At 35.0% G+C, this 20,026-nt stretch overlaps 2 protein-coding genes across 4 annotated transcripts in view; both read right to left on the bottom strand.

Moving 5' to 3' along the window:
• LOC144551263 (uncharacterized) overlaps positions 1–16,393 on the bottom strand; it is a 33,492-nt gene extending 17,099 nt beyond the window's left edge. The window contains exons 1-3 of one of the 2 annotated variants that reach the window (XR_013510790.1): positions 15,675–16,393; positions 14,529–14,600; positions 13,986–14,107 (exon numbers count right to left, since the gene is read on the bottom strand). Coding sequence is in view for 1 of the 2 variants with exons in the window: in XM_078299164.1 (XP_078155290.1) it covers positions 14,105–14,107; positions 14,529–14,600; positions 15,675–16,325 (726 nt within the window). In the remaining variant the exon portion in view is untranslated. Of the gene's footprint in view, positions 1–13,830; positions 14,108–14,528; positions 14,601–15,674 lie in introns of those variants that run through there. The other variant, XM_078299164.1, reaches the window with a different exon arrangement.
• On the bottom strand, positions 6,777–11,738 carry LOC144551259 (cation/H(+) antiporter 28-like). Of its 2 annotated transcripts, XR_013510789.1 has the most exons (7): positions 11,077–11,738; positions 10,279–10,754; positions 9,494–10,043; positions 8,801–9,397; positions 8,004–8,332; positions 6,962–7,487; positions 6,779–6,866 (listed from the first exon to the last, which is right to left on the bottom strand). XR_013510789.1 is itself a non-coding variant. In XM_078299157.1 (6 exons), exons 1-6 carry the CDS (start codon positions 11,254–11,256, stop codon positions 7,187–7,189), a joined length of 2,433 nt encoding a protein of 810 aa, XP_078155283.1. In that variant the 5' UTR covers positions 11,257–11,738; the 3' UTR covers positions 6,777–7,186. The 2 variants fall into 2 exon arrangements, 1 of the variants encoding a protein (XP_078155283.1); XM_078299157.1 differs by having other exon boundaries at positions 6,777–7,487.
• Positions 16,394–20,026: the final 3,633 nt, after the last annotated feature.

Raw genomic sequence — 20,026 nt, 5'->3', positions numbered from 1 at the left:
ATCTGATTTTTATTACGAAATAACACCAAATATCTTGTATTTTGAATATAAAGTGAATAGAATACATCTAGAATCAAGTTACTGCGTTTGCTTAGTTTTAATTTGCACGAAATGAAGAAAAATTAAGAAAACCGAAGAAAAATGCTCAGTGCAGACACACGGTTTGCGATATGGCCGCAATAAGTACTTAGATGGATTTCTGGACGCATGCCAATTTTAAAAACATATAATAAGTTATTCATCAAAATCCGTGCGGACGCACTGATTTCGATGCGGACGAAATCTGGACGCACAGGAACAAACCGAGCCTATTGCGGTCCGCACTGTAGCACCAGTGCGGGTGGCCTGATCCGCACTGTAGCAGAACGTATAACTGGAGCCTGATTTTAAAATAGCCATAACTTTTGACTCGTAACTCTGATTTAGGATTGCGACCACTTTTTGGAAAGCTAGCAAGAAGATCTACAACATGAGAAACTAAAAAAAGGAATTTTGGAGTCGGTCGGATACACTAATCTCGCAGACAGTCAGAAATACACGTTTTCAACACGGTTTCTATTTTTGGCACATCATGGACACGTTTTTACAGTCAAACATGGACAAGGCATCCTGAAAAATAAGCCAAATATAGCACCCACTAACTCCACTTCCTAGCCTCTTTATTGGACATATCCCTTGGCTATAAAATGGGAGTTTAATTCCCATTCAAGGACATATATCCATAATCATCTCTTCCCATCCATTATCTCATTCTCTCTCTCCACACATAGCGATAATTTCTGGTTTTGAACAAGGAAAATCAAGGAAAAGCTAGAAGAGAGAAGAAGGAAGAAGAGATCATTGATCAATCGGTTTTATTATTTTCTTTCCTTTGAAACTCTTTTATTCCTTTGATTTGATTTGTATCTTAGCCATGGCTGGCTAAGGGCTTTTCTAGGGTTGATTAGGGTTGTACTTGAAACTTTTGTTATGATTTAGTTGGTTTTATTTTATATATTCTTGTTCTTTGTTATGATCTATTCTTTATTTTAATTGATTGTGAAAACTTAATCGAAATTGCATGAAACCCTAGGATTTGGTATTTACAATTGAGAAATTGAATATTAGGTCTAGACTATAAGGAATAGGGTATTTGATAGGCTAAGTACCGAGAGGTGACGCTTGTCTTATACGGGTTTTACCCAATAGTTTAGAAAATTATGCCAAGTACCGAGAGGTGAAAGATAGTTTTCTAGATCAATTGGGACAGTAAGAACTTAATGACTTTAGATTAGGGTAGCCAAGTACCGAGAGGTGACGTTTATTCTAATTTAAAGATGGTATTAATATAGAGATATCCCTTTGTACCTACAACACCCAACTGTGCCTTCATAACTAAAATAACAAATTTAATAAACCAATTAGTCATAACACTAGTGGATAGGAACCCTAAGAAACCCTAATTTCTCATACTTGTTAAAAACTCAGATTTTGCTTTAAAGACTTTAGTTTAATTCATTTTAATCGAAACCAAACCACTTGAACAAACACAAATCCTTTTTACTTTCTTTTACTAAATTAAATTGTTAGGTTAGAGTTAATATTCCAACTTGTCCCTGTGGAGACGATCCCTAAGTACTACTTGACAAGGTTGTACACTTGCAACCGAATTGAGTATCAACTAGGATTTATTACTTGTATTGTAATAATCTACATCAAGTTTTTGGCGCCGTTGCCGGGGACAACGGTGAATATTATTTCATACCTAAGTAATTTAGTTAGTAATTGTTTAATTCCCTTTTGCTTCCTTTCTCTCTCATTTTTTTTTTAGGTTGAAATCTGCAGACGGATACAAGTTGGTGGATGACATGGCTCTCAACCAAAGCCAATGGCACAACCCTAGGGAGACACCGATCATCCTGCAGTGGGGAATGAAGGAGGTGAATTCGAACCCAAACTTGGCTGCAGAAATTGCCGCTTTGAATCGCAAAAATGATCAAATGAGCGTAAATTCGGTAAACAATTCTTCTCCTCTTTCTTATTCAATCTGTGGTAATACCGATCATCTTGTAATTAATTGTGGTGCAATTAATTGTGGTGTAAGTAATATGTGGTAACCCAATTACTTACACCACAATTAATTGCAAGATGATCGGTATTACCACAGATTGAATAAGGAAGAGGAGAAGAATTGTTTACCGAATTTACGCTCATTTGATCATTTTTGCGATTCAAAGCGGCAATTTCTGCAGCCAAGTTTGGGTTCGAATTCACCTCCTTCATTCCCCACTGCAGGATGATCGGTGTCTCCCTAGGGTTGTGCCATTGGCTTTGGTTGAGAGCCATGTCATCCACCAACTTGTATCCGTCTGCAGATTTCAACCTAAAAAAAAAATGAGAGAGAAAGGAAGCAAAAGGGAATTAAACAATTACTAACTAAATTACTTAGGTATGAAATAATATTCACCGTTGTCCCCGGCAACGGCGCCAAAAACTTGATGTAGATTATTACAATACAAGTAATAAATCCTAGTTGATACTCAATTCGGTTGCAAGTGTACAACCTTGTCAAGTAGTACTTAGGGATCGTCTCCACAGGGACAAGTTGGAATATTAACTCTAACCTAACAATTTAATTTAGTAAAAGAAAGTAAAAAGGATTTGTGTTTGTTCAAGTGGTTTGGTTTCGATTAAAATGAATTAAACTAAAGTCTTTAAAGCAAAATCTGAGTTTTTAACAAGTATGAGAAATTAGGGTTTCTTAGGGTTCCTATCCACTAGTGTTATGACTAATTGGTTTATTAAATTTGTTATTTTAGTTATGAAGGCACAGTTGGGTGTTGTAGGTACAAAGGGATATCTCTATATTAATACCATCTTTAAATTAGAATAAACGTCACCTCTCGGTACTTGGCTACCCTAATCTAAAGTCATTAAGTTCTTACTGTCCCAATTGATCTAGAAAACTATCTTTCACCTCTCGGTACTTGGCATAATTTTCTAAACTATTGGGTAAAACCCGTATAAGACAAGCGTCACCTCTCGGTACTTAGCCTATCAAATACCCTATTCCTTATAGTCTAGACCTAATATTCAATTTCTCAATTGTAAATACCAAATCCTAGGGTTTCATGCAATTTCGATTAAGTTTTCACAATCAATTAAAATAAAGAATAGATCATAACAAAGAACAAGAATATATAAAATAAAACCAACTAAATCATAACAAAAGTTTCAAGTACAACCCTAATCAACCCTAGAAAAGCCCTTAGCCAGCCATGGCTAAGATACAAATCAAATCAAAGGAATAAAAGAGTTTCAAAGGAAAGAAAATAATAAAACCGATTGATCAATGATCTCTTCTTCCTTCTTCTCTCTTCTAGCTTTTCCTTGATTTTCCTTGTTCAAAACCAGAAATTATCGCTATGTGTGGAGAGAGAGAATGAGATAATGGATGGGAAGAGATGATTATGGATATATGTCCTTGAATGGGAATTAACCTCCCATTTTATAGCCAAGGGATATGCCCAATAAAGAGGCTAGGAAGTGGAGTTAGTGGGTGCTATATTTGGCTTATTTTTCAGGATGCCTTGTCCATGTTTGACTGTAAAAACGTGTCCATGATGTGCCAAAAATAGAAACCGTGTTGAAAACGTGTATTTCTGACTGTCTGCGAGATTAGTGTATCCGACCGACTCCAAAATTCCTTTTTTTAGTTTCTCATGTTGTAGATCTTCTTGCTAGCTTTCCAAAAAGTGGTCGCAATCCTAAATCAGAGTTACGAGTCAAAAGTTATGGCTATTTTAAAATCAGGCTTCAGTTATGCGTTCTGCTACAGTGCGGATCAGGCCACCCGCACTGGTGCTACAGTGCGGACCGCAATAGGCTCGGTTTGTTCCTGTGCGTCCAGATTTCGTCCGCATTGAAATCAGTGCGTCCGCACGGATTTTGATGAATAACTTATTATATGTTTTTAAAATTGGCATGCGTCCAGAAATCCATCTAAGTACTTATTGCGGCCATATCGCAAACCGTGTGTCTGCACTGAGCATTTTTTTTCGGTTTTCTTAATTTTTCTTCATTTCCTGCAAATTAAAACTAAGCAAACGCAGTAACTTGATCCTAGATGTATTCTATTCACTTTATATTCAAAATACAAGATATTTGGTGTTATTTCGTGATAAAAATCAGATCGAATATGTATATAATTTAGGCCTATCAAATTCCCCCAAGCTTGAACATTGTTTGTCCTCAAACAACATCTAAACTTGGACTACAATTCGATCTCTAATTTAACCCCATATCAAGTATATTTCTTCAATTGAAAAATTTGTATGATCTTGATAAAATTTAAAAATCTCAACGTAAATTTTTACAAATCTAAAGTTCAACCCTTGGCTAATTATGCTTCACCCCACAATTTGATTACTCTAACTTTCATTTCCTTAAAGATTTGGAAATTGTAAACTTTGGGTATCTAAAAATGTTACAAAAAATGCACTCTTATTTGTGGAAATTCTTTTTAAAAATCCCCCAAGCTTGAATCAAACTTAGGTTAGAAAGTCGCGAACTTCGTGTGTTGATACATGCAAAAGTTTTGGAAATTCGAGCTCAAAGGCATCCCGTGGGATTGTGCCAGTACTCTCTCTGTTTTTTTTTTCTTTTTTAACTTTGGGAGATGAGCTCAAAGGCATCCCGTAGGATTTATTGTGCCGGTACTCTTATTTATCTCCATCTTTTCTTTTCTTTCACTTTTTTTTTCATTTGCATATATCATGAATACACACATCCCTAGGCATTAAATCATACCCATGGATATCCCAATCTTTCTAAATCCATTTTTCACAAACAAGTTGCATTTTCAAAATAAATTTAAATCCTAGGTTTTCATTTTCATAAATATTTATTTTAACAAAGTTTTTCGCCAAATTATGTGGTTATTTCAAATTATTCCACGAGTATTACTAAAAACTCGTTTTAAAATTCGTATCAAAATTTCTAATTTCTGACAATCACTCAAATTTATCAAAGGTTTTATTTTATTATTATTTTTTTGCCAACTTTTAACACAAAAATTAAACATGATATTATACTTTATGCATTTTCAAACAATTAAGTTCAATTATGCAAGACTCTATTTTTCATAACCCCGTAAAACGTCTTGACAAATTTGCAATTTCAATCATTCAAGTTCAAAATCACAAATCCTACTTATGGTCAAGTAAAAACAAGGTTATAAATCCTAAAATTTTTCAAAAAAAAACTGAAAAAATAAACATGCATGCAAGATACAGTTTCTTCTCAGGTCATTCCATGTACTCATCTTGGAGCTCTTTTATTAGTTCTTTTATTTTGTCATTGTCACTATAAACCAAGTTGTCGGTAGGAAGTGATTAGGGGTGTTCAAACGGTCGGTTCGGTTTAAACCGAACTAAAATAATCAAACCGAACTTAAAACCGAAGTTTGAAAATCCAACCGAACCGACCGAACTAAAATAGCAAACCGAATTAAAACCGAACCATTTAAACCGATTTAAACTTCGGTTTGTTCGGTTAAACCGAACTTTCTCAAAAATCAAAACTCAATACATCTATAATACTCAATTTAAACTTTGGTTTTGATTAATGAACCAATTTAAACTTCGGTTTTGATTAATGAACCAAAATAATACTAGAAGTCTTGACCCTATCAATAAAATCGGTCGGTTCGGTTTAATCGGTTTTGAGAAATCAAAACCGAACCGAACCATTTAAACCGAACTAAGTCACAAAATCAACCGAACCGAACCAATTCAACCGAACAACCGAACCATTTAAACCGAATCTTACCGGTTCGGTTCAAAACCAAATAAACCGAACCATTTGAACACCCATAGAAGTGATATTAATTACAAAATATCAATAAATAATTTTTGTAACAATTTTAATTAAAATAGACGTATAGATTATAAAATTCAAATTTAGGATAATTTTTTTAAAATTAAATAATATATTTGAGTTGGATAGAAGTGCCACCTCAACTAAGTAGGCAAAAAAAAAAATTACCCATGTCAAATTGGTACTACGTTTCTGACAATTTTTTTTTTTATCATTTTTGGTTATTAAAATTTGAAAAGATTCGAATAATTATTTTTTTTCAAAAATAAAGCAACTATGAAGAGACATTACTTGATAAATTGAACAAAAAAAATGTATTACCTAAGAATGAGAAAGTCATTAAATCCCTTGATATTTAAATGCAAAGTTAAGCATTGTTCTCGAATTTGTGGTTCAATTTTGGAACAATTTTTTTTGAAAGATTTTTTGTTCGTTTTTTTGGATCATATTGTGTCATAATATAAAAAAAGGAGTTAAATACATATTTTGACTTGATTGCTTGAAACTTGAATTGAATTGAGGTGTTTTCTTGCGTAAATTTTGTAGCTTTTCTATGAGAAAAAGGGATGCAGAAGAAAGATACATCAATGCAAAATAACCAAAAAAAGAAAAAAGAAAAAGAGTATTTATTGTTCATGGAAATCAAATAATTAATAAATAATCACTATATTAATTACATTATGAAGCAAATATAGTAATTAGAAAGATATTTAAAGAGGGTTAAAATTGTCTTATACATTAAATATTTTAAAAATGTTGTGTTAATATAAATATGTGTGGTGTCAATATGTCCACCTATCACAATGGTCTATTTGTTCTATAAAAAAAAAGGAATCCATTCATTTTTCGCTAATTTGATTTTTTTTTATTTCTAAAAATGAAAAAGTTGCTATAGAGCGTTAATGTTTTGTTTGATCATATGGCTTGAATCAGATCTGGCTGAAAAGCCGTACAATCGTTTTCCAAGCTGTCATATTTTTTTTGTACAATTTCAGTTTGGCAGCATCAGTCTATATTATATATAGTGTCATCTCTTTTGTCCCAGAAAAAACTAGCGGATTTTCTTTTTCCGATCAGAGGAGTTTATCTTCAATTCCCGGTTCACATTATTTTATTATTTTTGCAAAAGAAATTCTCACTAAATATTACAATAAAAAACTCTTTTTTTTTTTTTTTTACTAAGAACTCACCCTGTGAATTTATAAAACAACAAGACCAAGACTCTGGTGATCATTTAAGTCCACATGCCTTTGTGGCAATGTACTAGCACTTAACACATAATATTACTAAATTAATTATTAGATGATTAACCCTATATATACACACCTTCTCAGAAAGGCATGAACTCCTCATCAATGACATTGTAATGCTTCCTAGCATCATATTGTTGAATTATGAGTGCTGATGCAGTAGTCGAAAACTCAGATGACGCGACAACATCCCCGACGGGTCCAAGCTCCGGGCATTCTGCCCAATCGTCGAGCCCATCCGTCAGAATTGACTTCCGATCTCGTCCTTTCCCCACCACAAACAACTCATATTGAGATTCAAGTTCACGCAGCTCCATTACCAGCTCCGCCCCATCGGCCACATGCTTCTCCACATATCCCACCTCCTTGTTTGCAATATGCCTAATTTGACCAAGACACAGATTAAATTGGTATAATGAGTGAGCCTATGGTACTATGTATAATGTATATTGGTCCGTACTTTGAATCAATATCACCGTTTACAAAGTCCAAATAGTTGATCGAACAGTTCAACAAGATCATCATATGAAAATGTACATAGCTGTTAATCAAATTTTATATTCTTTTTGAATTTTTTTTACTATTATTTTAGATAGGTAGCAAATAACTTGATCTAAATATTGCACACCATTCAAAAGTAAGTAGTGATTTTCTACCTATCTTAAAAAATAGTAAAAATATTCTAAAAAAGATAAAATTATGTCTGCAAATGCATTTCGTATAGAGATCATGTTTAACGGTTCAGATCGACCAATATGCGCTATGCATAGTACCATAGCCTCCACTCTTGGTATAATAGCTATACTACTTATGATAACACTAACATACCTTCTGTTTTGCACTCATCTGTTACCATCCCAGCAAGTACTGTATATAGTCTCGTAATAAATAACTTACTGTTTGTAGAATTCCGTGAAAAATTCATCATCCGCCTGCATTTGAAGTTCCTCCTGCGATGAGAATGGCTGGTTGGGGTTATGAGACATTTTCGATCGTACATTGTCCCTAGCCCCTGCCACGTCATCTGGCAAGAAACGTACCACTGTAAGTGTGATAGCAGGGTGCTGAGACATATGTGATGCCACTGTGAGTGCCTCACGGTCGTCCCAGCCGCCAATGAACACGACCACAATGTTCTTTCCCACCAAAGAGAGCGATCCTTGGTTTGTATGCCCGAATCCTCGGTCGACCATTATTCCAACGGAGCAAGGTGAATGTTGAAGAACCTGTACATATAAGGGATGAATTCAGTGGCATGTTTTGATTGATAATTTGTATAGAAATGTACAAGAGTGAGGCTATGGTACTGTGCATAGCGCATATTGATCTGACTATGGATCAATCTCTTTTTTTTTAAAGTTCAAACAATTGATCCAAACCATTCACTTGCAAACTAAATTTTACATTTTTTTAAATTATTTTACTTTTTTTTTTAGATAAGTAAGAAATTATTATTTTTTAATGGTTCATAATTTTTAGTTAAAGTGACTTTCTGCCTATCTAGAAAATAGCAAAAAAAATTCTAAAAAATGTAAATTTGATCTACAAGCATATTTTCATGCAAACATCATGTTGAACGATTTAGATTAACTGTTTGGAATTTAAATTGGAGATATTAATCCATAGTACGGATCAATATGCACTATGCATAGTACCGTAGCCTCATGCAATGTACAATGCAAATGTGAATTAACCTTCTGATTCACTTGTCGGAAGCCGACATGCCCGGCATCCATGGACCCGTCCATTCTCTGACTCTTGTGAAAGGGTATTATTATAAGCACTGCCATGACATCCTCAGCACAAATGCATATGTCTCTGTCCATGTCATCGAATGATGAGATGGCTAGCAGGCGCTGCACTTTGATCCCATCATTGCTCTCTTGTTGAAATGCCTCAAGTGCCTCCCCAATCTGATTTCTCGTATCCATCACCTCTTTGTCTGTCACTTCTACCGCCTCCGAACCCTCTCCTTTTATTAATGTAGCTGCTACACGTTCCGTCAGCTCTATCATGTCGATTGCATACAGTGTCAGATTACCTGACTCTTTGGTCCATCGGATAGCTTCAACCAAGGTGAGCGCTATGGGCAAGTTTTGTGGGCCTTGAAGCCCCATCATGATTCGTAGCTCTGTTCCCGGCTTATGGAATTGTAGTCCCATTAGTTGTGATCTCGCTTTACGCCTTGCCCAAGCAGCTATTCCATACCCCACCAGAGGTGTGATTGCCGATGTAAGCATTATCATGCATAGAAGAGCTAGAAATGTGGTGTCATTGATTATCAAGTGATTCTGAAAGCAAACAGAAGAAAAAGAAGGCTTTAGGAATGCAAATTTCTTTTGATATACACTAAGAGATTTTTTTTTTTACTAGATATAGATAAGCACCCATGCTTCATATGCACAAAATATGTGGTAATAACCCTTGATGCTGAGAAGTTGACCCAAGGCAACCGCATCCAACCATTTCATGCCGTAAAACCGTGCGGTCATAACAGTCCCAAGGATCTTCCCAACAGTGCCGATTGCAATTGAAATCAAAAGCTTTGGCCAGAGCAAAGGCATGTTGATAACAAGATTCACTTTTGGGTTCATGTGTAATTCAGAGTGCCGAATACTGAAGCAAACATTGACGAGGTAGAGAGGTAGAATGGCAGAATTGAGAATGAAATTCAGGTTGTTTATAAGAACTCGTGAGACCCGGCCTTCTCGAGGCAATGCCAATCCAACCATGAACCCAGCCAGGTTTACATCCATGTGAAGACGTTTATCAAGAAAGCATAGAAATAGCACAGCTACCATGAGACCCGTCATGTATATACCCTTTATTGGTCTTCCCTCGGGGTTGTGTTCATTAATTTTGTTGAGCACCCACTGAGACACAACCATCAAAGTAATAATCTCTGCAACGATCCCGGCCACATAAAATGGGTGTTTCCTTATAACAAAAGAATGAAAATGTTAGAAAATAGCATATGATTTTGTAAGGGCTTAAATATGTGCAAAATATATTGCTTCATCATTCAAATAGGCTGGAATAAAGTATTCAGTACCATTGCTTTCTAGAAACATAAATTATCGTACTGGCATAATTAAGCGAGATAACTTTCTATAATTACAGGTAAAACAATAATCAATATAATAGAATCACATTAGAATAGTCTTATGCTTACCATTGTTCTGAATCACTGAGCATGGAATCATCATGATAAATTAAATTTCCGATGCACATTAAGGATGTCGCAATCATGTCTGAGAAAATTCCTGCACGAACAGCAGCCTGCCCAGCTGCTGTCTTTGAAAGTTTCAGCTCAGTTATCAGGCGGGTCAGCAATGGGGATCCGGTAGCTGCAAGGGCTGTCCCTAATCCCAAATTTGCACGAAACGAGTTCTCAGCAAAGAGACCTACTTTATTGTTTACAAGGGCCTTTTGGCAAATTGCAGTGATAGCTAGTGTTGATATCATGCCGGCATAGGCGATGTACCCGTCTTTTCCTGGCGGGTCAAAGACAGCGAAAGGGTCCATTTCTAAACCTAATGCGAAGAAGTAGATGCTGAACATGGAGTTGCCAAACCTTTCAAAAAATAGACCTAAGCGAACCTGGAAGATGACTCTTATATACTGAACTTTGGCTATTACAATTGCAACCTTCATTGAAAAATTAAAAAAGAAGTTACATCAGTTTATTCTTACAGATTTATAATGATGATATGCATGGGCCAAGTGTTAATTCAATTGAGAAAGACTAAAGGGAGTTTAAGTCGGGTTTGTTTCTTCAAAATAATAATAATAAATGATAAAGACTTGTGTTTTCTTGCCTTCTTGCAAAAATTTAGCATGAAAACTTAAGCGACAACAGTAATTTACTAAATACTATATATAATTTATCTAAAACTTCATGAAATTCATGCACAAAATTAAGGTCCATTGATGATTGAAGTAATATAAGGGGAAGTTGTTATGTACTCACAAACATGTCGGATAAGAGACGGGGAATGTAAAGTCGTCGAAGTGCCGTGTGGAACAACTTTCCGAATAAGATAATGAAAATTATTTGGCTTGCCATGCTTTCATATGAAGTTGATAAAAGAATTCCTACTTTCATGCATGCTTGTTCAAACATTATCTGGCCTTGCTGAGTTGTTGTCATTTGCTCTTGAGAAAGTGTGCAGAACCAACCTTTTTTTTTATTGTAAGTTTTTGTCAAGGAGATGGCAAAAATTTGAGCAAAAGTACCTTTGGCATGGCATTTGGGGCTTTGTTTCTATTTCTTCTTTTCTTACCCTATAGGATTTTTCTTTGGAGGGGGGGAAAGGGTTGTACCTTCCTCAGATAGCAATATGTGCATATGATGTGTTTTAGTAACTATTCTTCAACTTGGCGTAATAACAAATCATATGTAGTACTTATTTTTTGTTTTCAAGAATAGAGTATATATCAAAGGGAATTGTTTTCAAGAACAAGTCGTAGAGAAATATTAAACTTGTTTTTGTTTTAGTTTGTTCACTAACTTATTTTTTGTTAAATCCTTGACATCGAAACTTGACCGTAACAACAAAGAATTCAAAGAGCAACTTTGTGGGGATACAAATGAGAGATTTCATTTTGTATAATATCTAAAAAAAGAAAGGTGGACAAGTGTGCTGTTGTGTATTCTGATCCACCCAAGCTGGCCTTAGATAAATAATTAATATCTCCGCGTTAAATAAAACTGAAAGATACATATCAGAAATGATGAGAAATGCTATTTCTAATTTCTTCAGAGCAACAATTTTTTTTAAGATTGGCGGATGCCAACAATTATATTAATAAAAAAAAGCTATTTACAAAGATTCGAATCTATTATATCTCTTAATTACAATAATCTAATATATATATTTCATTCACTGATATATAAATCCCTAAAGCTGCATAATTTATTAAGCAATGCACTTTAAGATGCTTGTTTGAAAAAAATTCTTCCGTTTCTCTCACGCCAGGGACCCAGACTACCACAGCCCAAACTATACTCCAACAGTCCCTCTTTGTTACTACCATAGCATACCCCTCGTCCATACATGCAATATGCTTTGATCGCCATGTATAGAGATATTGTGATGTGCTAGGAGCCCTCTCCAGAATCTTGCTGAGCAGGAACATCCCCACATGATCTTTTGTTTTAATTAGATTTGTTGCACAGAGGTGCCAGACTGTTTGCACCGTACAACCTCTCTCGAGCAAGACATCCTGAGTCAAGATTTTATTATCCAATATAAGTCAGAAGAAAATTAAAATAGAATGTACTACTCTATATTGTTGTTGTAAGCAATCATCTATTTAGTCTATTTGGCTACGTTTGCAAAATATATATTTGTTGAATTTTATGGTTTTTTGTCTTAAGATATTGTGCATGTTCAAAATATTATAAATTACTAGATGAATCAGGGATGAACCAAAAAATATATCAAGAACACATAGGTTATTGTAATATGAAATCAGTAAAATTGGTAAATTAATCTTGAGATTGAGGTACTTAGAATAACCATTGCAACAGTTTAATTAATTTTCTGAAATACAAAACTGCGATTTGCTGCAAAATTTCCAGAGAACAATCATTGTATTCAACCGTTGTAACGATTATAACTGTTGCCATAAATGCTTGTATTAAATGCAGTGAAACCAATCAATTGGATCCAACCGTTGTAAAGATTGATGAGCCGTTGCAACAGTTGATGCCAATTACCATATTTTGTTTCTTTCTTTATAAATAGAAACGAAATTTTAAGTTTCATAATAACCTTTGGCCGCCTCCAATTCAAAAATACGAATTTCAGCCATATCTACTTTTCACCATTGTTGTTTGTGCATCAAACTTCAACATATTTACAACAATCTCAAGCCTACTCCACCATAATCAATCTTGATAAGAATGAGAGTGATTTGTGTGAGATCTCTTGTTTATTCAAACACTAGAGCCTTTAGTGCTCACCTCTTTGGACCGTGTGACTTTGCAAAGTTTGTAAGGACTTACCGGTTTCATCTTATACTCCTTTATCATTTAATAAAGAAATGTGCATCATCTCGAAGGTCACAGAGCCCCGAAGACATAAGCATATTAAGCCAAACTCTGTAATCATATCTCATGTTAAGTGTCTCTTAACTCTTCTATTTACTTTTATATGCACTTGATATTTTGAGTTTCTTGATTATGCCAAGAACTACTTGATAGCACACACGATTTATATTTATAATTGAATATCCAATCAAATAAGATTTAAAATTTTAAAAGACTCCATGTTCACCCAGTCTAAGTACAACATATGTTGCAGCAGATAATTTGTAACATATGGCAAACATTACTCTTCTATTTTATACTTTTGCCATATTACTTCTATTTTATACTTCCGTTAATATGCTAATAAATTTTGGAAAACCTAATAACTCGAGATTGTTGGTTAACTAATTTGAATAAGCGAGTTTTACATCGGAAGTTCAAACTTTTGAAAAAGAGTCCTCAAATGATAAGTGATTCCTCTAATTCAAAATAGGGATAATGTTGGCATGCTCACTGAAACAGCAACATATCTTATATTCCCATTTAAAATTAAAGCCTTTCTTGTTCCCCTTTGCTGATTTAAATGGAAAAAATTGAGTTTAATTTATCATTTCCTTTTATTCTCAGGTCAATGGTGCGTTATCTCATTCAATTAAAGCCAAACAGTCTAATGAGGGATATGTTTGGGGGTTTTTGAAAAGTTGTAAACTGAGTCATTGGACTTGTTCAATCTTTACAAGTTTATAATATAGTATACAGATAATTAAACATGTAAATGTAGTCCTTATGATACTAACACAATACATAATACATAACCAGTGATAGTACAGCACGAGCTCAAGTATGCTAAATTGGATTAACCGTAGCTAACTGATATTATAGTAATACAAAGACACTAATTTACAGAGTCATTTTGTACAGAGGCAGCAAACCAAATAGTGAGACTTCATCTAACCGGAAGAAATCACTGCATAAAGAGACGACAAAAAAAAAAAAATCATATATCTATTTAGAGTAATATAAACTTTTTTCAGAAACGAATTCAAACTTTGATCAAGTTACTCTAAATAGAACTTTCTTCAGAAAAGAATTCAAACTTTGATGAAGTTATGAATATGAATTCCCAGAGATGAGCAGAGACTGTCAGTTCACAAAGGAGTCCAAATTTGAATTTGCTCTCGCACAGGTCAGGTACTGTAATGATATGATGATACCATAGTACATCTTACATGATATAACTTCTATGTTATGGACCAAAAGCTAAATTGTGCTTATTTTGGCGGTTACCATTGGTACAACTGTGGCTATACTGTTGCCTCACATCTGACAACCAAAAAATCCTGATCTAAAATGGAAATTTAATTGCTAAGTTACAAAATTTTACTTACCACAGGATAGCAATCTTGTTTAACTATGCTCTGAGTTTGTGGGTTTACTCCAACAGAACAGGATATCTTCCCCTGAAAAAAAAAAAATTCATGTTTACCCTCAGGGATCTGAGATAATTTACTGTAATGAAACAATATGATGAACCGTAATTCCAAGAGCTACTACCGTGTTGTTATTTTACAAGATGAACTTAACTTTCCCTAAAATGTCAAGGCTCGCAAAGAAATAAAAATGTTAAGTGTCAACCAAAGAGATTTACTAGAGCAACAAAGCATGAAATTTAACAGTGTTGCACAAATGAACAATCACTGGGGCAAAATTCAGAATTGAGCATACAGCAAAATTAACAACCGGCTAAAACTTATTGTGGAGAAATTGCACAGAAAAAGACCAAGTTAGGATCAACAGGTTCTTGATTTCTCTTTCTGGTAACCAGTGTGACAGCATGACATCGTCATACTGTTATGTAACAACTGAATTTAAATCTTTGACAAGTACAAACATATTAGCCTGGATTGTAGAACATAAGTCTGATCTAGGACCAAAAGAGTCTTAATTGCCACACTTCACCATAGCCTCATATCACTATAAATCAATGGAAATGAAATTAAAACAGATAGCTGATGGGGTCGTTATCAAACACAAACAACAAACAGCAAATAGTTTTGAGTTTGCGAAGCATGACAATAGACATTAATTGTAGGGGGGAATTTCACCTATGCCCCTCAGAAACTTCAAATTACGTATTTCCCCATCTAAAATTCATAATATCATATTTCCATTCTAAATTTCAAAAACTCACAAATTTAATCATTTTATTGCCTTTTCTATTAAAACTCATTTCAGATTTATAAAATACCCCTTTGCCCTTTATTAAAAAAAAATATGTAGCCTATTTATGTAAAATATAAGTCTTCTAATTGGTCGGTTTTCGTGGGCAAATGACTCATTTTTCTAATTTTTTTTTTTTTGAGGAAAAACAGATAGCTCACAGGGGCATTATCAAATACAAACAACAAACAGCAAATAGTTTGAGTTTGCAAGGCATAACAAGATATAGTAATTGTACATGGATTTCATAATTTGATATGCTTTTTTTTTTAATCAAAATCATTTGATATGCTTCAAACATTAAGCATGTTTACCTGAACTGGTACATTCAGAAAGAACAGATGAACATCTCCCACAATCTGAGTTTCGGTCTCAATCGGTATAATCCCACTCGCAATATCTTCAATCAGGTAAAGCACATCATCTATGATCCGAATCGCATCCAAATTCAGATCAGCTTGCACATATGACACGCCTCGTGCTCTCACATGGCCGCCCTCTGAAGTCACGGATCCAAGCCTCCTCCCTCGATACAGCACTGTTGAATTGAGGTAGGTATAGTCGATTGAGAAAAAATCCGGGTTTCGAATCTTCAAATCGAGCCCTATAGAAATGGTTAAGGCAACAGATGGAGAGGTTGTGACACGTAGTCGGGAAAGGTGGAGGCGAGCGACAGAGAGGTCAGGGTCAGAGGGGTATAGGAAGAAGAGAGAGAGTAGTAGTAGGGTGAGCAAGAAGATGGTTAGGAGGCAGGACGAGGAAAGTAACGAACGGAATCGGAGGGTGCTGCGGCGGCGGAGGCAGAGGCGCACCGGTAGCAAAATGAAAGAATCGGGAGGAGATGTAGGGATGCCCGTGTAGTACGACTGGAGAGGCGGAGGTGGCACTGAGGAGTAAGGGTTAACGTTTGGAGGGGAGAGGAGCGGAGAGGCGGTTTCTGGGTAATATTCGGAGGTTTTCACCATGGCGATTTGGGTGGAGAGAGAGAGAGGTGTCGGTCGGCTGTCTTGACTTGGTAGCGCCGGAGAAACGAGTTAACGGGGTAACTGAGTGCGTATCCTCTGAGGAAAATATATCTGCTGTGATTCCAAAAGAGATCACAGGACCCTGTGATTCCAAATCTAACCTTTTACTTTTTGGAATACACAAATCTCAATAATATTTATTTTTATGCACGAATCTCTAAACAGATAAATGAATGGATATGGAATAACAGGGTCCTGCGATCCCTTTAGAATCACAGCAGATTTATTTCCATCCTCTGAGATATCTCATATTTTGCGTGACGTACGTGTCCACACCCTATTCGGGGGTGACGTAGGGGGCAGTATTTGAGATGCGCGCAGAACGTAGTGCAACGGTTTAGATTTTCCAAAAAGTCACGCAAAATATGAGATATCTCAGAGGATGTGAATTCGGGGTAGCTTTGGTCATTTTGCACAGGAAACGGAGTCGCTCCGATGGGCATCGGACCATATTCGGCCAGGTATCAATTCATAGCTGTCCAATCTGCACTAGATTTGTTCTAGCAAACTTTAAGATTTATACGATCAAGTAAGCACGAATTTTAATTCAGATCGGACTGTTACGAACGAACAGTGAACGAATTTGGTCCGATCCTCATCGAACTGCCCCCCGTCTAGACGCTTTCTCTGTAGTAACTCAAATTTTGAGTTCAGATCCGGACCGTCCCATCAGAATCTGGACCAATCCGGTACGAGGTAGAATACAAGCGGCCCTTTAATATTCGTACCAAAGCAGATCTGACGGTCAAGATCTAAACTCAAAATTTGATTTACTTGAGGTTATATGAATTAGCCCCCACTCCAGTTTGGCACATATTGTACTTCCTGCTACCGTTCTTAAACAAGTGTACAAAACTCATTGGTTTGGACTGTGTATATCAGATCAAACGGTCTAGATCGATCCGACTGAGATACCTCACCTCACCGCCCATCATCCCGATTTTAATGCCACTCAATATTTGAACCGTTCGATTGCCAATGGACAGTGATCTTCTTTAGACGGAGTAGGTCCAATGCATCGGATCTAATTTCGGATTTGATGAGTTATACAGCCATTTGATCCGCTTTAAGATCTGATAAAATTAATGTGAGTACGTACAGAGGCGAAAATAGACTTTCAAGTTAGAGAAATTTAAATATATATCTATTATAACTTCATCAATTAGATATTTACTCATTAAAAATTAAAAATTAGTTATTTTTCCATCCAAATTCTTTTAATTTATTAATATCTCATTTAATCAATTAAAAAGACCAGTTAATATTAATAAAAAATAAAATAACAATTTTAACCTTTTCCTCCCTCCCCTTCTCTTTACATTATAATCAGTTTACGGTTCTCATTTTCTTCTATACTTTCCAATTGCCTTTTTTGCACAGACGCTACTCCTATGACCCTATCCCTTTCTCCTTTCACTTCCTCTTTGTTCCTGACCCAAAAGACAGGACCATTAGTGAGGTGATGCACCCTCATCATCGCCAAAATTCAACTCACAACCAAATAGTGACCATGGAAAAAAGCATGACATAAATAATGGCCACATGACAATCCTTTGTATTGATCATCCAATTATTCAAGTTGCATTTGAATATTTTTTGTAAACCCTCAGCAAATTAAACTTCTTTTGTGATTGACTCATTCACAATAAACATTCTTACAAATAGAAACATTTGATTAGATTAATGCGAGTATTATTGTTGGTTCTACTTGGCTCTCTTTTTTTGTAAATCTTGGCTAAACATAAACTCAATTTACATCAGCTTCAACAATTACATCAATGCACTAATCATGTTATCTCACAGAATCCACTACAGGCATCTCTGCTTGCTCCAGTTCTTCCTATCTAGAAGGCTTCTCTCATTGACAGTACCCCTTCTTGGGACACACCAGTACCGGTGTTTGTACTGGTACAATGAACTGCCTGTACCAGTCTTCTCAGTGTGCAAATCTCCTTCTATTTAAAACAACAAGGACCCAAACAGATAAATTTTCCTACTGACACATCCTATCTCGCACCACCTGTTTCCAGTAACTTCTTTTTTCCTGAATAGATTTAACAAAAATATTTGGACTGTTTGTATTTATTGTTTATATATAAAACAAACTTATTTAAACTATTAAATGCATCTTTGTCACTGAGATTATTCTTTTTTTTCCTTGAAACTATACTTAATTTATGAGATGATGAGAGATATTAAGAGAGAGATGATGAGAGATATTAAGAGAGATCAACAATTCTATTTTGTGCGCATTTTTATTTTTTTGACGTAATCTAATAGCATCCAAGCCACAACAAACATTCAGTACCCTTTAGAGGAGATGGGAAGCATTTTTCTAGTTCCATCCACTGAAGGTTGTCAGACTCCCAATGTAAGTACCTTTCGTTATCTCAATCGTCAGATACTCTCACATATGGAGAAAATGACCAAGATCAAATAAATTCTGGAGAAAATGCCTTGTAAATGACCGGGATTAAGAACAAAGAGGGAGTAAGAGGAGAAAAGGATAGGGTCATAAGAGCAAGGTATGTGCAAAAAAGATGGATGGGAAGTTCAGAAGAAAGTGAGGATCGTAAACTGATTAAAATGCAAGAGATCAGAGGAGGGAGGAAAAGGTTAAAAATGTCATTTTATTATTTTATTAATATTAACCAATAACCAGTCATTTGTATTGATTAAATTAAGGAATTGAAATATTAATAAATTAAAGGAATTTGGATGGAAAATAATTAATGTTCATTTTTTTATGGGTAAATATCTAATTTATGAAGTTATGATGGGCATATATCTAAATTTCTCTTCAAGTTATGAGGGTCAAACTTGAATATGGATTAATCATATAAAATTTTCATGCTACGTACATGAATCAATTTTATAGTACCAACAATATTTTGTTCTGGACTACGTAGAGTGGTAGAAAGCCTAATATAATTACAAAAAATTTGAAAATGAATGAGTTCAATTTTCACTTAACTTATATTCGCATCTGAATACGTACGAATATTAAAACAGAACGCACATCTTAAAGTTGATCGGACGGTCTGAAGTCCATTCCCGCAGTCCTGGAGAGGAGCTACTCAGCTGCACCGGCTTGATAGTGGATGCACCCTGGATTGAAGCAAAATCTGAACCACTCAAATCCATTATTCACAACTATCAAAGCACATTAGTACTGGTCCCTCCTTTGATTGGTCCGACTTTGAATCAACTCAAAGTTTGAGTATCTCAGAGGATGCAGACTCGATTAGAGCAATGTGCCAATAAGTGTCAAAAAATGGTTAGTTACTGTTTAATTTTAAGAAGAATTAAGTTGTTTATATCAAATTAAAGTGATTTAATTTATTATTATTTAGTTGAAATTTGTTATATAAGTTCTGATTTAATTTATTTTTGGAGGCTACCTTATTTTGTATATCGTACTTACATGGTCCGTATTATGAATTAATATTTTATTTTTAAAGTTCAAATAGTCGATTCGAACCGCTTAACATGATCTTCGTATGAAAATATATTTTGAGGCAAATTTTATATTTTTTAGAATTTATTTTTTACTTTTTCTTTAGATAGATGGAAAATTACTAATTTAGGATAGTCTAAAATCTTTAGATAGGGTAATTTTATATAAAATAGTGAAAAGATTC

Source organism: Carex rostrata, chromosome 3, assembly GCF_964058835.1.
Source record: "Carex rostrata chromosome 3, lpCarRost1.2, whole genome shotgun sequence".
Classification (NCBI taxonomy): Eukaryota; Viridiplantae; Streptophyta; class Magnoliopsida; order Poales; family Cyperaceae; genus Carex; species Carex rostrata.
This window is presented reverse-complemented; position numbering and strand designations above follow the sequence as displayed.